Source organism: Eptatretus burgeri, chromosome 15 (assembly GCF_056783735.1).
Source record: "Eptatretus burgeri isolate ZD-2024b chromosome 15, Ebu_testis_v1, whole genome shotgun sequence".
NCBI lineage: Eukaryota > Metazoa > Chordata > Myxini > Myxiniformes > Myxinidae > Eptatretus > Eptatretus burgeri.
Window position 1 is genome coordinate 39,367,864 of NC_140975.1, and position 17,269 is coordinate 39,385,132.

Below are 17,269 nucleotides of genomic sequence, written 5' to 3' on the forward strand. Positions count from 1 at the left end.
CACCCTGAGGCCACCTCAGAAACTCTGCAGCCACCGCATGTTTCTGTCAATTCAGAGGGCGTACGGCCGCCGTATCCTCGCCGTAGAGCAAATGTGACTTAGGCCTTACTCTCAAGCTATGGCCCCTGGTCCTTTCACTGTCTACTCTGTTGAATAATTAATTTGCACTTATCATGTCTATACCTTTCATTATTTTAAACATCTCTATCATATCTCCTCGTAACCACCTCCTTTCTTGTGTATAAAGCCCCGTCTCCTTCAGCCGCTCCTCATAGCTGAGTCTCGCGAGGCCCGGAATCAATCTACTAGCCCTGTGCTGAACCCTCTCTATGGCATCTATGGCCTTCCTAAGTTGTGGTGACCAAAACTGCACACAATATTCTAGAGGTGGCCCTCACTAAATTCCTGTATAATGTTAACACCACCTCTTTTGATTTATAATTGATCCCCCTCCGAATACAACCTAAAACCCTATTTGCTCTCCCTATAGCTGCCTGGCACTGTGCTGACTGCTTACCTCCCATATCTATTACCACCCCCAGATCCTTCTCATGTGTGACACGCTCAAAAATTACCCCATGCATCCTGTAATCTCTATTTTCATTGTTCTTTCCCATCCCCAACACCTTACACTTGTTCAGGTTAAATTCCATCTGCCAATCTTTTCCCCAATCTATACAAGTATCAATACTTTCCTGAATCTCATCACCACCCTACCCTTCACCTCTCCCCACCTCCCCCGGATAATAATGTAAACTGCTTGATTGCAACCACCTCTCCACAGGATTCAGCATACCATGGTCAAGAGGAGGGAGAGGATAGCCACAGTTAGGGTGGGATAACCCTGTGCATGAGGAGAATGCCGCAGGAAGCATATGGGGTACAGACAAGGTGGAGTTAACGGTCATGACCAGACATTCTCTGCAGGCCTGATTTATGTTGTGGATTCTGAATTAATTCTCTCAGACTAAGACAGACATTGTGAACCGGACAAGAGGAAGCTTTATTAAAAGGACGAAGGAAAGTAGAGCGGTAAGTTTTTGGGTGACGGCACACGCAGTGCAGACTTGTGAGCAAGCCAGATTTGAAACAAAAATGTTGTGGAGAAGAAGAGTTTGCAGTGAGAGTTTTCATTAAAAGAAGAAGAGGTCTGGTAAATGAGATATTTGTGTCAAAAAGAAAAGCGATATGGATATTTTTTGGTTTTGTCAGTTTGGAGCTTTTAATAAATAAAAAAACAACACATTAATTATTTTAAATTGTGTTAAGAAGGAGAAGGATAAAGAATGATGAAGGAAGTAAAAATAAGCAGAAGGAGATTCTAATTTTTCCTTTTTAAAAAAGATTGTTTTGTGAAGATTTGAAAAGATAGAGGAGAAAAGTGTGAGATGAGGACACCCAGGATAAAAGAGAGATGGTGTGATGGACCCGAGGTCTGAAACCTCGACACGATGTAACTGAAGCCTGAGGCCTATATCGACCCAAACACAAATTTGACATGACAGAGTGAAGTAGACACTGATAAGACGTGGGAATGGATGTCAAACACAATTGACAACAAATGGTGGAATCTACAAGGAAGGAAAGGACAAATCCAGTGAAAAATCTTCGGTGTTGGTGAAGTTTCCACGGACTTGGCAAAACTCACATCCAGACCAAAATGGCGCAAAAAAAAGCCTTTTTTTAATCTGCCGATGGTAAGAGCAAGCAACCAAAATGGCGCAAAAAAAGCCTTTTTTTAATCTGCCGATGGTAAGAGCAAGCTCTTGTTTACGTTTTTCACGTTAGTTGAATCGGTATCATACTTGGGCCAATCCTTACTTCCCCTCCACCATTTTTGAAAGGTTTTCGTCCAATTGGCCTTCATGACGTTCTGCATTAGGACACCCAGAAGCAATAAAAACAAAACCTGTCAAAGGGCACAAGAGATCCTTATGAGCCAACGGCCATCCATATCTGGTTCCCAAATGCATCTGCGGATGTCCTCCTGCAGTGGGTTACCTTTCCTAGGAGGTGAGTGGCAGGATTTGCACTCCGGCCACCATAAAAACACTTCACTCCGCAAAACAAAAAAAAACAGGAAGTGGCGTGTGGCGAGATGTTGCCGAGATATCGTCCACCAGACGGTGGTATCCTCAGGTTAACCTGAGGCGATCCATTTGGGTGGGAGCCTGGAATGTCCTATCCCTAAGAGATGGGGATGGGCCAAGCATGTGCTTGGGGATGGCCAGACAGAGGCCCCTGGAGTGCCGGCAGAAAGTGGATGCAGCGACGCACTGTGACGCATGCTCCCCATGTATGTATATATGTATGTATGTATGTACGTTCTGCATGCATTTGTCTTTTCTTGTGCCTCTGGTGGCTTTAAAAGGATGATTCCTACTGGTTTTATTTTACCAAAGCACCTTAATCATCACTAGGCAAAGTTCAGCAGCTTTGGAAGAGCTTCTGGCCAAAAGCTCAGCTTGTTTTCATTGTTTGTTGCATGTGTTCAATGTACCCGTCCACGTATTGAAACGGGCTGGGACCCCCTCATCTGCAATTGCTTTAGTCTGCAAACACTAATAATGACATTTCCCCACATGATTAGACCTACATCAAAATGTGGCAAATACTGATGTATAGTTTTAATGTTCTAATTATGCACACATACAACTGTAACATTCCAATAATTATGCATTTTAAGAAATGGTTTGAAAAGGAGGCAGGGAGGAAGGATTTAGCAGATTTCACTTTGAGCTCTCTGTAGCACATCGTTCTTTACAGTAACTCGCAGACGCCCCCCTATTGTTATTGGGGTTTAACCCCTGAACAGGGAGTTGGGGAGGCCAGTTGGAGCAAGTTTGCCCACCTGCATGAAGTTCGCTTGTTAATGTATGACTAAACTCCTTGCCTTCATCGGATAAGCCTTTAAGTGATACATTTCACTCTCTAGTCTGGGTTTGATTCCTGACTTGACTATAAACTGTTAGATTGGTGCTTCACTGGTGGAATATTGCTGAACAACATTCCCCACCCTTAACATGGACGTTAAGCTGGGTTTCCCATCTGCTGGCATTAGCTAGTTCACGGTAAATATGCAATGGTGCCTTTCGAGTCGGCGACTAATCGCCGGCACCCAAAACACATTCAGTATTCTCATCACTTTAATGAACATCATGCCTAGCTAGCTGGTTCATGATATACTTGGGCGAAAAACTTTCCCGGCCAACCCCACAAGGTGGGAATAATTGGGGCCATAAAATAAGTGGTCATAGATAGAGCTGTGACGTTCATAATTACACACTATAGTTGTGAAGTTTTGATAATTATGCACTATTATGGCGGTGCCGTATGGTACCTAATTACACACTTTAACTGGGATGCATCTGATAATGCACTATAATTGGAAACGGTGAAGCATCCTCTCAAGAAGCTTTTCCCTGAGGGAGCACGAGTTTGCCCTGAGGGATCATGGGTTTGCTTCTTGCTGGAGTGGTAGATAACTTGTTGGTGTTGCACTGCAGGCAATCGCGACCAAATTAATTGCAGTTGTAAATTGCCAGCATAAAGAAATCGTGTATTATTTTGTGAGTGACACCAGTACTGTGGTCGAATTGCTACCCATGGCTGCTAAAATATAGCTGTTACCGAAACTTGTTGATTAATTTCTAAAGCTTCCAAAATTGAATGCTGGAAGGCACACTTTTAAACGTAGTGCAATTTATTCCCAGGTGTGACTTGCAACAATACATCGAAGGATAAAGGCAAGGGATAATGAAGGTTTAAAAACTTTGGGTTCTCTTCAGCTACACCAAACACCACCACACTTTTCTCAAGCCAGGAGTGTCTTAGTCCAAAATCCCACACACAAGTTGGGAGACTCTTGATCCCCTCTCACCATAACTTTTAAAAAGCCCAACATCTGGCAACGTACATGAGGTAATTGCACTTGGCAATCACCCAAGCACAGTTACAATTTCCATGTCTGGCATTGAACGTCAGGTCAGGTATGGGAGCATGCGCCAGAACAGCATGTCGCTGCGTCCACTTTCCGCCAGAACTCCAGGGGCCTCCGTCTGGCCATCCCCCAGGCAGATGCCTGGCCCATCCCCATCTCCTTGAGATGCCGATCAACCTGCTGCAACCACGAGGCACGTGATCGGCCCATTGGCCTCCTCCACTCACGAGACTCCCTCGCTGAGAGAATCTGGTGAGCAGGATCAGCATCAGGAAAACGAGCCACATGTCCATACAGCCGCAGCTGACGCTCACGGACTATGCAGGTAACAAATCTCATTTGAGTCTCTCTCAGCAACTGCTCGTTGGACACAAAATCCGACCAGTGATAGCCAAGGATTCTCTGAAGAGACCTGGTACCAAAGGAAATAAGTCTCTGTCTCAGATCCTTGGTCAAAGTCCAAGTCTCGCATCCATAGAGCAAGACTGAAAGCACCAAGGACCTGAAGACTTGGACTTTCGTCCTCCCGCGCAGGTACCGGCAGCGCCACACCCCATTATCCAGTGAATCCATGACTCCCCAGGCCCGACCCAGACGTCTCTTGACCTCTGACTCACAGCCGGCACAGACATGAATATCACTGACAAGGTAAGTGAATCTCTCCACGACCTCATCATCCTCACCACAAACAGGCACAGACAGGACAGCAGCATCCAATATGTCATTGAAAGCCTGGATGTTAGTTTTGACCCAGGAAACCCATAATCCCAGCAGCTCCGACTCCTCATTCAGCACCTTGAGGGCCCCCAAAAGGATATCTAAAGTCTTCGCAAAGATGACTGCATCATCTGAGAAATCAAGGTCAGAGATCTTGACATTCCCAAACGATGCACCGCAGCTTGATCTCTCAGACATCCTCCCTAAAATCCAGTCCATACAAGTGCTGAAAAGTGTGGGGGCGAGTACACACTCCTGACAAACTCCAGTAACAACTGGAAATAGGTCAGAGATGGTACTACCACATCTCACAGCACTCTCAGTACCAGAGTAGTGTTCAGACATCAGATCGATCAGTTTTAGTGGCACCCCACGAAGACCAAGAATCCTCCAGAGGGCATCCCCGATTCACTGAATCGAACGCTTTACAGAGATCAACATAGGCTGTATGCAGCCCCTGCCGAAACTCTCGTCTGCATTCGGTGAGGACACGAAGAGCAAGGATACGGTCAATCGTTGACCTCTTTGGTGTAAAGCCTGAATGCTCTGGGTGCTGGTGCTCAAGCAGATGGTGGCGAACCCTATCAAGAATTATCCGAGCAAAGACCTTGCCCGGCACTGAGAGCAGCGTCACCCCTCGGTAGTTGTTGCAGTCTTGGCGATCACCCCTCCCTTTCCAGAGAGGGACAACATGGCCCCTCTTCCAGTCAGTTGGGGTGATGCCTGTGTTCCAGACAGAGCACAGAACTGCATGCAACGACACGAGTGCAGCATTTCCACCAGCCTTGAGAAGTTCAGCATGAATGCCACAGATCCCTGGAGCTTTACCCCATTTCAATCGGTTCACTGCAGCCTGTATTTTCACAAGCGAAGGTGAACTACAGTTGATTGGAGGGTCAGCAACAGGGATTGTAACACCCCTGATGTCCAACTCGACAGCTGGTGGATCAGCCTGGTACAACCGCTCAAAGTAACCGGCCCAGCGGGCCTTCACTTCGGACACCGCTGTCAAGAGCCTCCCACTCTCTGCTCTAACTGCAGTACACCGAGGGATGGACTTGGATGAACGCAATGCGTGAATTCCCCTGTAAGCAGGACGAGAATCCCTTGATCAGAAGTGATGCTCTTCCCCCTCACGGATTCCTCGCACATAGGCCTCCATGTTCACCCTTAGTGCACGTACAGTTTTACGCCTCAGCTCCCTGAACAGCTCAGCTCTGCCATTCAGCCTGGCCCTGCAACTCTGGTCAATGGTATCCAGTGTCCCTCGAGAGACAAAATTCGTCTTTGCCCTACGGTGAGTTCCAAGATATCCACCGGCAACATCAAGGAAGGTGGTCTTGAAGGCACTCCACCACCCTTCAGGACCTCCCAAGCACCCATACTCCTCAAATATCCACTCAGCTTGTTCGCAAATTCCTCAGCTACCCTCTCATCCTTGAGCTTGCCAACATCCAGATTAGGCTGGGATGGTACCGTTCTCCTGGATTTCAGGTGCAACTTCAGAGTTGCAACAACAAGCCAGTGGTCAGTATTGAGGAACTGAGCACTCCGGTAGACTCCGCAGTTCTGGATCATCCTCCAGTGACCATCAATGAGGACATGGTCAATCTCCTTTGCCATACCACCAGCGTTGGAATACCAAGTCCAGTGATGAGCTTGTGGGCACTGAAACCATGAACCGGCCACCCTCAGTCCATGACTTCTTGCAAAGTCAAGGAACTTAGTGCTATTCTGGTTCATAGTTCCTGACCCATGGGGACCAACACACGTCTCATAACCATCCCTATCAGTTCCAGTCGACGCATTGAAATCCCCCAAGACTGGAAGTGTATCTCATCTGGGGCACTGATCAACCACAGATTCGAGCGTGGCGTAGAATGTGTCCTTCACGTTGAGATCACTCACCTCAGTCGGAGCATAAACAGAGACCAGGGAAATGACACCCAAGGAGTGACCCAATCCTTAGTCTCATAATACGCTCGTTGACCGGTGTTATCTCAATTATCATTGGAGTCAGCTTATTGGACACAGCTGCAGCAACCCCTTGGGAATGGTCACCATCAGAGCGACCAGACTAATAGTAGGTGTATCCACCCACAATAATCTCGCCACAATCCAGTCTCCGAATCTCAGAGAGTGCTGCAATACCGATGTCCAAACACTTGAGCTCAGATGATAAGAGACAGGTGATCATCCTCTCTTCGGGATAGGACATTCCAGGCACCCACCCAAAGGGACCGCCTCAGGTTAACCCAAGGAGACCGCCGTCTGGTGGACGACACCTCAGCACCACTCCGACACACTCTCCCGCAATCTGTCCCGGGAATGTTACCCCGTATTTTCCCTCCTATCATCAAAGATTGTGGGTCCCGAAGGCTTTGCCCCAATCCCGTCATCCGGTGAACTGCCCTGCGAAGGGAAGCTGCACAGGAGGTACTCCCATGGAGTGGGTTTCAGATTTCTTTGCTTTTTTGTGTTTTGCGGAATGAAGGGTTTTACGGTGGCCGGAGTGCAAATCCTGCCACCAACCTCTGAATAAGAAGTAACCCAACTGCAGGAGGATGTCCGCAGACACAGTGGGCACTAGATATGGATGGCCGTTGGCTCACAAGGCGCTCCTCCGCCCATTGACAGGTTTTGTTTTTAATCCTGCTGGGTGTACATATCCAAACACCCTCCTCACCAAAAAAACCTGGTGGGGGAGATGGTTTAGACACCGACAACCCGACTATGGAACAGGTTCGTACATGTTTACATGATACCTGTAGCAAGTCACGGATCTAATCTGGCCTGACCTGACACCAGGCATCTGACACTAATCTGGCCTGACCTGGATGACATTAAAGGAATCCATTCATTATTGGGAGAGTTGGAGCAGCATGTCCAAGGTCGAGTGGCCTTGTCTGAATTGGAATTGTTTATCTGAGATGAGACCATTTGAGAAAAGGAAGAGCAGGAGATATTTGCAGGGAGATTTGTCATCACCAAGTCCAGAAAGGAAGATTTGCCAATCGGAGAAATCCAGGTCAGAAATTTTTCAGATTGAGTCAATCCCATGGCATCACAGAAGTCCTTTAGTAAAGTGCCATGGCTGGTAAGAGAGGTACCAACATCCAGCCAATTTACATGGTGACATTTGAAATCACCACATACGATGAAGAGAGAGAGAGAGAGAGAGAGAGAGAGAGAGAGAGAGAGAGAGAGAGAGAGAGAGAGAGAGAGAGAGAGAGAGAGAGAGAGAGAGAGAGAGAGAGAGAGATGGGATGAGTCGTTAAAAGTTGGTCCATGTTGTCCGAAAGAGAGATGTCGATGGAGTTGTTACTGCTTGGAGAACAGTACAACAAACAGGTAAACTAAAGGTGGCATCAGAGGTCACAGGCAACGGTACTCTTGGGGTTGGAGGTGTAAGATCAGTACAAGGCCAGTGAGAAATTGAGTTATTGATATAAAGTGTAATCTAATCAGAGGAGAAATAGCCAGGGAGAGACACTAAGGAGTCAAGGATGTCCTGCATGGGAGGAAGGATTCTGTTAAACAGATGATGCCCAGTTTATCAGCAGCAGCCTCGATCAAGAGATCTGTCAGGTTGGAATGGAGACCTCAGATGTTTGAGGTCCACACAGTTAGGGATAGGGTACGAGGCACTGGGAGGGTGCAGGACAGGGGAGAGGCTTCGTGGGGGCAGGGTGAGGGGAGGCTTTGATGGTGAGGGAGGGGAGGTCGTTGAAAGGGGAGGCTTGAGTGTGTGGTTGAGGGAGTGGGTGAGGGGGAATCATTGAGAAAGTTGGGTGAGGGGGAAGCATTGAGGAAGTGGGGTGAGGGGGAAGCATTGAGAAGGTGGGGTGAGGATGGATGCAGAAAGGAGTGATGCTTTGAGGGGAATGCGGAAAATGGGGAGAAGAAATGGGGGAGGGGGGATGCTGATTCCAAATTGCCAAATTGGAAAAACCTAGATAAAGATCATCAGATGGGTGGTAAGAAATTTGTCCCCCATGCTCACAATGAGATTATTGGAATCTCCTGCGATGAAACGAAGGTCGATGTGCCGATGACTTTCCCATCTCAGACAGGTCAGTGGTCTCTGTCTTTGAGTGACTCCTTTCTTGTGTTGTTAGCATTAGGGTTAGGGTGTTGTATCACCTCCAGGTTTCTGCACGGTGCATGCTGTACTCCATCAACCCCTTTCTCGTGAATCTCCCCAAATCCAGAAATACTGCTCACCTCGACTCATTCGTTTCACTTTTCCTCCACCTTTGCAACCAACTTCCACATTCTCTTTCTGATATTTTTCTTCTGTATCCATCTTCTCCACCCTAGGCATCCCCTCTTCCCCTCATTCCTCTCCACACCCATTATTCTTCGAAGTGTCCCTCTATTTTATCCTTCAACCCTGCTGTTGGTGTTTCCCCATACTCTCTACTGTTCCATTTGTTCTGTTCCGTCCTGTTCCATTCAGTGTTCTAGCTCTTCCATGAGCTTTGACTCTGCATACAAAAAAATAAATAATTTCCATCGTGACCATCCGAGGAGTAGGCCTTGAACAACACGAAAACAAATTTGACAAATGCAGCACAACAAGGTATGATTTAACACGGAAAATTGGATGGAAACACAAAAGGCAACACAGGGGTGAAGATGTAATTGGAAAAAACATGACAAATCCGGCTTGGAAAACTTAGATTTAATGAGGTGGAAGCAGCAGCTGCAAATTCGACCAACACATGGAAAAATGCCCGAACCCTCACTTCTTGCATCTACCTTTCACCCCAACAGTCCCATAATCAGTGCATTGCCTTCTTCCCTGCTTTTACCTAACTCTTCCAAGATTTTGTCGACAAAAATAGCATGTGGAATGGTGGAGGAAGATATAAAATGCTTCCCCGTATACCTTTTTGCAACACTATGGCAAAAGTTGAAGCTCGGCCCTCCAGTATGTGATTCCGCTGACATATTTTATAACATTGCCACTTGCGTAACACCTATTCAACCACATCATTGGTTTTCAATAAATGCCACAATAACCACAATCCACAGCACATATGTGGTTGAGCAATTTTTCCTTTGGAGGCAGGTGAGGAGTACGTGACATCACATAACAGTACATGTTCCATCGGATTTCTGAACGGTAATGTATCTTGTGGACAAAAAGCTCATTCGCAAACCTCTCAGTCAGGTCAGGTTCGATCTGTGACCTGCTACAGGTACCATGTAAACCTGTACTAACCTGTTCCATGGTCGGGTTGTCGGCGACTAAACCGTCTCCCCAACCAGGTTTTCTGGTGAGGAGGGTGTTTGGATATGGACACCCAGCAGGATTAAAAACAAAACCTGTCAAAGGGCGGAGGAGCTCCTTGTGAGCCAACGGCCATCCATATCTAGTGCCCAACTGTGTCTGCGGACGTCCTCCTGCGGTTGGGTTACTTTTTTATTAGGAGGTTGGTGGCAGGATTTGCACTCCAGCCACCGTAAAACCCTTCATTCCGCAAAACGCAAAACGCAAAAAAATCTGAAAACCCACTCCGTGGGAGTACCTCCTGTGCAGCTTCCCTTCGCAGGGCAGCTCACCGGATGACGGGATTGGGGCAAAGCCTTCGGGACCCCCGATCTTTGATGATAGGAGGGAAACCACGGGGTAACATCCCTGGGTCAGATTGCGGGAGAGTGTGTCGGAGTGGTGCTGAGGTGTCGTCCACCAGACGGCGGTCTCCTTGGGTTAACCTGAGGCGGTCCCTTCGGGTGGGTGCCTGGAATGTCCTATCCCAAAGAGAGGATGATCACCTGTCTCTGTGATCATCTGAGCTCAAGCGTTTGGACATCGGGATTGCAGCTCTCTCTGAGGTTCGGAGACCGGATTGCGGTGAGATAATGGTGGGTGGTTACACCTACTATTGGTCTGGTCGCTCTGATGGTTACCATACCCAAGGAGTTGCTGTAGCTGTGTCCAATAAGCTGACCTCAATGATAATTGAGGTAACACCGGTCAACGAGCGTATTATGAGATTAAGGATTCGTCACTCCTTAGGTGTCATGTCCCTGGTCTCTATTTATGCTCCGACTGAGGCGAGTGATCTCACCGTGAAGGACACATTCTACGCCACACTCGAGTCTGTGGTTAAACAGTGCCCCAGACGAGATACACTTCTAGTCTTGGGGGGTTTCAATGCATCGACTGGAACTGATAGGGACGGTTATGAGGTGTGTGTTGGTCCCCATGGGTCAGGAACTATGAACCAGAATAGCACTAAGTTCCTTAACTTTGCAAGAAGTCATGGACTTAGGGTGGCTGGTTCATGGTTTCAGTGCCCACAAGCTCATCGCTGGACTTGGTATTCCAACGCTGGCGGTGTGGCAAAGGAGATTGACCATATCCTCATTGACGGTCGTTGGAGGATGATCCAGAACTGCAGGGTCTACCGGAGTGCTCAGTTCCTCAATACTGACCACAAGCTTGTTGTAGCAACTCTAAAGCTGCACCTTAAATCCTGGAGAATGGTACCATCCCAGCCTAGGCTGGATATTGGCAAGCTCAGGGATGAGAGAGTAGCTGAGGAGTTTGCGAACAGGCTGAGTGGACACTTGGGGGGGTCTGGGTGCTTTGGCTGGTCCTGAAGAGTTGTGGAGCGCCTTCAAGACCACCATCCTTGATGTTGCCGGTGGATGTCTTGGAGCTCACCGCAGGGCAAAGAAGAATTTTGTCTCTCAAGGGACACTGGATACCATTGACCAGAGTCGCAGGGCCAGGCTGAATGGCAGAGCTGAGCTGTTCAGGGAGCTGAGGCGTAAAACTGTACGTGCACTGAGGGTGGACAAGGAGGCCTATGTGCGAGGAATCTGTGAGGGGGTAGAGCATCACCTGTGGACAGGTGATTCTCGTCTCGCTTACAGGGAAATTCGTGCATTACGTTCATCCAAGCCCATCCCTCGGAGCACTGCAGTTCGAGCAGAGAGTGGTAGGCTCTTGACAGAGGAGTCTGAAGTGAAGGCCCGCTGGGCCGGTTACTTTGAGCGGTTGTACCAGGCTGATCCCCCAGCTGTCAAGTTGGACGTCAAGGGTGTTACAATCCCTGTTGCTGACCCTCGAATCAACTGTGGTCCACCTTCGCTTGTGGAAACACGGGCTGCGGTGAACCAGTTGAAACGGGGCAAAGCTCCAGGGATCTGTGGCATCCATGCCGAACTTCTCAAGGCTGGTGGAAATGCTGCACTCGTGTCGTTGCATGCAGTTTTGTGCTCGGCCTGGAACACAGGCATCATCCCAACTGACTGGAGGAGGGGCCTTATTGTCCCTCTCTGGAAAGGGAAGGGTGATCGCCAAGACTGCAACAACTACCGAGGGGTGACGCTGCTCTCAGTGCCGGGCAAGGTCTTTGCTCGGATAATTCTTGATAGGGTTCGCCACCATCTGCTTGAGCACCAGCGTCCAGAGCAGTCAGGCTTTACACCAAAGAGGTCAACGATTGACCGTATCCTTGCCCTTCGTGTCCTCACCGAACGCAGACGAGAGTTTTGGCAGGGGCTGCTTGCAGCCTATGTTGATCTCTGTAAAGCGTTCGATTCAGTGAATCGGGACGTCCTCTGGAGGATTCTTGGTCTTCGTGGGGTGCCACCAAAACTGATCGATCTGATGTCTGAACTCTACTCTGGTACTGAGAGTGCTGTGAAGTGTGGTGGTACCATCTCTGACTTATTTCCAGTTGTTACTGGAGTTCGTCAGGGATGTGTACTGGCCCCCACACTTTTCAGCACTTGTATGGACTGGATTCTAGGGAGGATGTCGGAGAGATCAAGTTGCGGTGCATCGTTTGGGAATGTCAAGATCTCGGACCTTGATTTTGCAGATGATGCAGTCATCTTTGCGGAGACTTTAGACATCCTTTTGGGGGCCCTCGAGGTGCTGAATGAGGAGTCGGAGCCGCTGGGATTACGGGTTTCTTGGGTCAAAACTAGGATCCAGGCTTTCGGTGACATCTTGGATGCTGCTGTCCTGTCTGTGTCTGTTTGTGGTGAGGATGTTGAGGTCGTGGAGAGATTCACTTACCTTGGCAGTGATATTCATGTCTCTGCTGGCTGCGAGTCAGAGGTCAATAGACGTCTGGGTCGGGCCTGGGGAGTCATGGATTCACTGAATCATGGGGTGTGGCGCTGCCGGTACCTGTGCGGGAGGATGAAAGTCCGAGTCTTCAGGTCCTTGGTACTTCCAGTCTTGCTCTATGGATGCGAGACTTGGACTCTGACCAAGGATCTGAGATGGAGACTTAATTCCTTTGGTACCAGGTCTCTTCGGAGAATCCTTGGCTATGGCTGGTCGGATTTTGTGTCCAACGAGCGGTTGCTGAGAGAGACTCGGATGAGATTTGTTACCTGCATAGTCCGTGAGCGTCAGTTGCGGCTGTATGGACATGTGGCTCGTTTTCCTGACTCTGATCCTGCTAACCAGATTCTCTCAGCGAGGGAGTCTCATGAGTGGAGGAGGCCAGTGGGCCGACCACGTGCCTCGTGGTTGCAGCAGGTTGACCATCCCTAAGAGATGGGGATGGGCCTGGCATCTGCCTGGGGGATGGCCAGACGGAGGCCCCTGGAGTACCGGCGGAAAGTGGACGCAGCGACGCGCTGTTCTGGCACATGCTCCCATACCTGACCTGACCTGGCAAACCTCTCCCTCAGCTCATTCTACGCACTACAAATGACTTTTAAAGTATTGTGTTCATGTGCCATAGGGAGTTAAACGACAAATCAACACAGTACGTGAGATTTGAAGCTGGGATCCCAACTTCATGAACTATCTTGTGCAGCCTTCCACAGAGCGTCTTTCCCCGTTTCTGTCCTGTCCTTCCCCTCGTACTTTTCCTTTACAGCCCAAAGCATGCCCCCTTCTACATCTCCCCCACCCCTGAAGTGTTTTTGTCAAAGCCCGGTGGAAGCCAGCCAATGATGAGTTGCTCTCATCCATATTGGCAGTCACAGTCATTCAACAGCACTGATCCTGCACCAGTCAGCATCATGGCTGCCAAGTAGCGTAGGCCAATGGTGTGCTCCCATTCGGGGATTGGAGAGGCTTCCTCTTCCCCAGGGCAAGGAGGGATGAGTGTGGAAAGGCACGTTGAGGAGTGGATGTATCGCTTCCCCATCACCAGGTTGTCGCCTGGTTTTACACGGGAGAACAAAGGGACGAGACATCTTAACCTTTCTCTGGATACTAAAAGTTACACCATCTCGCAACAACTTTTCCCAGCGATGCACAAATCCAGGATGACTTAGCCCTATACACAGGTCCATAATACAGGATAGAAAAGGCCTAAAGCTATGTGAACACAAACAGGGGCCTATACTTTAATTATAATAGCCGAATCCCCTACCCTCCCAACAAATGTAACAATAATTACCAAGGCATTAAAAGGTATAAAGTTGGCGTCTTGGACTTCTACTAGTTTTTCATGCATATAAATTTTTGAACGCCGATCGTATGCACCTGAACCTTTTTCTCCTTTATTATACATAACAAGAATGGAATGTCCATGTTTTACAGCATCAGAGAATAATCTGTTGATGAAAAATGCTGATCTGACACACTTGAGTGGGTGAATGATTGCACTTCTGTTTCCATTTGTATCCCATTCATCACAGCTTTATTTGAATGTGGCTTCCTAAGTGAATATCTGAATGTTTCCATTTCAAAAGAAGCCATTTGCCATGTGACTTGTGTTTTTGACCAAAATATTATCATTGTGTGTCGCATCCCATGAAGCAAATGAAACCGCTGTATCATATATTTAATTAAATAATACCATACCTTATTTAGAAGGAATCTCAATTACCATTTTGCATTGAAGGCAGAGCAATAAAATGTTTCTTTCTTTCCATGTGCACGTTGCCCACAGACGCAGTCGCTGAAAATTCGCCGGAGAAACCAGTTTGGCTCCAGAAGCCCTCCACCGTGATGAAACAACCTTTTTGGGAAAGTTAATAAAAGCATTAATCCATTATTTTACCAACCACGTACAGCATATACATTATTGTTCTCTATATCTTGGTCTGATTTATGAAGAATGCAAAAAAAAAACAAAAAAAACATTCACTTTGGGCATTACTGTGAAATTAAAGGATGGAATAAATAAAGATCATCCACTGAGCAGCGAAGCTCACATAATTTAATAATTAGACATTTTTTTAATTTTTGCTTGATGATTCACTAGTTATGATCGAAGAGCTGTTTCATCCTGTTGGGGTTCTTCAGTATAGCAGGTGTTTGATAAGTGATTAAACAAAATGCAAAATGGTTATGACAGCTGTGCGGTGCATCTACTCAACCTGCTTTTTATTGGTGGAAAGCCAAACTGTATCATTATGAATCCATATAATTAAACCGACCACTTATACAACAACACCGTGCACAACAAATCAGTACCCTCTTGTGGTCTCCGTGTTTAACTGCTGGTATGCATGCGTGGCTCGGCATCGCACGAGCACTTGGCGTGAGTACAACCGGTGGAGTTATATATTCACCACTGTAAATTATAATAAAATTCTGAAATAATACTACACAGAGTGTTTGCTCGTTGTTTTTGTATGTTTTAAAATACAGTCTGGGATTAATTATATTGAACCACTTGGTGATAACACAAAACAGTGAGCAGAGTTTCCTTGGCACACCTGAGCTCATATCCACCTTCAGGGCTTTCATTGGGAGCTTGATGGAGTACTTCTGTCCCCTCTGGGTGGACTCCTCTTCCACTCATCTTGCTCAGCTTGATGCCATGGAAACCAAGGCTTTCAAGATCTTTGGAATGTCTTCCGATGAAGCTGAGTCAATGGGTCTATCACTTTGCTATCTCTGACAGCCCTCCCAAAATTTTGCTTTTGTATCCATCATAACCACCGCTTGTGTTCTCCTCTACCCCTCATCATTACCTGCATCCCTTGTTTGTCTGTCTCCATCTACTTTCTCCCTTCACCCTGCTGTTGGCGTTTCCCCTTTCTCCTGCTGTTCCCTTCGTTATTTTGTGTCCTGTAATATTCTGTGTCCAAGCTCTTTCACAGTCCTTGACCATGTATTTAAATAAATAAATAAATAAATAAATAAGCCTCATATCTCCTGAAAAGCAGAACACAGCTGTTCACATGTGAAGCATCTGGGAATACCAATTTGGTTTATGTTGTCCAGGAGCTGCTGCACAGACTGCAACCACACTCTGATACAGCAAGCGGTGTAACCTGGTGTCAATTAAGGGGTATCCAAGAAGGGGGTAATGATGAGGTAACCTGGTGTCAATTAAGGGGTATCCAAGAAGGGGGTAATGATGAGGTAACCTGGTGTCATTTAAAGGGTATCCAATATACCTGGCAAGTTTCAATTATATCGGACCAGTGGTTGTCGAGAAACAGTTTAGGTGCCCTCAATTAGACCAAGCTGCCCTCAATTTAGGCAGGAAATGACTTGTTCAGGGGGATGAAGATCATTTGCCTACTCCGTTAAAAAAAAAAAAACACCATGTGATCTTTAACGTCGTCATCAACCAATAAAAGTGAGCAGATGGGACACCCAGCTTAACGTCCATCATCCATGCAGGAGGATGCATAAACGGGTATGGCATACCCGTTTGTGCATCCCCCTACATGTAAGTCATCCGGGTGATGGTTTATATCTTGGTTGAGAGAGGTTCAACCTCATGCTGGAGAGTGTGCGGCCGAGCAGCCACTGAGGCTTGGGGACAGCCAGCATGTGGTGACCTGCCGTGCTGGGCTAGTCTACAGACGTGGGTCAAACTACATAGACCGAAGTTCAAGTACCGTCTTCCGGACAACCAACTGGAGCACCTATGGAGGTCGGCTTGACATCACACTCACGTTATTTTGCTTGGGAACACGATCGCCACATTGGCAAAGGGGAAAACAAAATCCGTCCCACGCACGATCACACATCGTATCGCTGTTCACTTGTGCACGACGACTCTCACTTTCAGAAACATACTTGCTCATGTCTCGTTTTATTTTGGTTCAGTTATTGAGACATATATTTCATCCAACTATTTGCAGTGTCCTTTCAGTATATTATGTAGAACATTTGCCAGGTGAGTCACACCAGCGCAACTCTTCCAACACCATCATTCATCAAGGAAACTGGCAACGTCCAGCCAGTCACACTTCATGCTCCTGCTCCTAAGTTTGGAAGAGAACACGAGCAGACTGCATTTCACCAGCACACGTGACACAAAGAATCACACACATTGTGGTGTGGTGTTGTGCCTACGTGAAGTGGTGATAAAAACAACATTTTCATTGAGTGTCCTACACTCCTACGCCACGGTTACGAAGGCGCCTTTTCCCCATCGGCCACGCCCATGCAGCAACGTGTCTTGTCATTGGTTTGGTAAATCAATGGCTGCAGAAACGTGTCCTGTCATTGGTTTAGGAAATCAATGGCTGCAGAAACGTGTCCTGTCATTGGTTTAGGAAATCAATGGCTGCAGAAACGTGTCCTGTCATTGGTTTAGGAAATCAATGGCTGCAGAAACGTGTCCTGTCATTGGTTTGGTAAGTAAATGGCCATAACTTGGGAAGCACTTGTCCGATTAATATCAAACCTTGAAAAGGCACATAATCAGGTCCCCA

At 47.4% G+C, this 17,269-nt stretch overlaps 1 protein-coding gene across 15 annotated transcripts in view; it reads left to right on the forward strand.

Annotated features, from left to right (window-relative positions):
• LOC147011974 (regulator of G protein signaling 7-like) overlaps nucleotides 1-15,201 on the forward strand; it is a 184,594-nt gene extending 169,393 nt beyond the window's left edge. For 13 of the 15 annotated variants that reach the window (XM_085857907.1, XM_085857920.1, XM_085857913.1 and 10 more), the window contains one exon: nucleotides 14,539-15,201. In XM_085857907.1, coding sequence (XP_085714033.1) covers nucleotides 14,539-14,598 — 60 coding nt within the window. In that variant the 3' untranslated portion in view covers nucleotides 14,599-15,201. Of the gene's footprint in view, nucleotides 1-14,186; nucleotides 14,239-14,538 lie in introns of all 15 variants that reach the window. The other 2 variants (XM_085857911.1, XM_085857921.1) reach the window with 1 other exon arrangement.
• The last annotated feature ends 2,068 nt before the right edge of the window (nucleotides 15,202-17,269 follow it).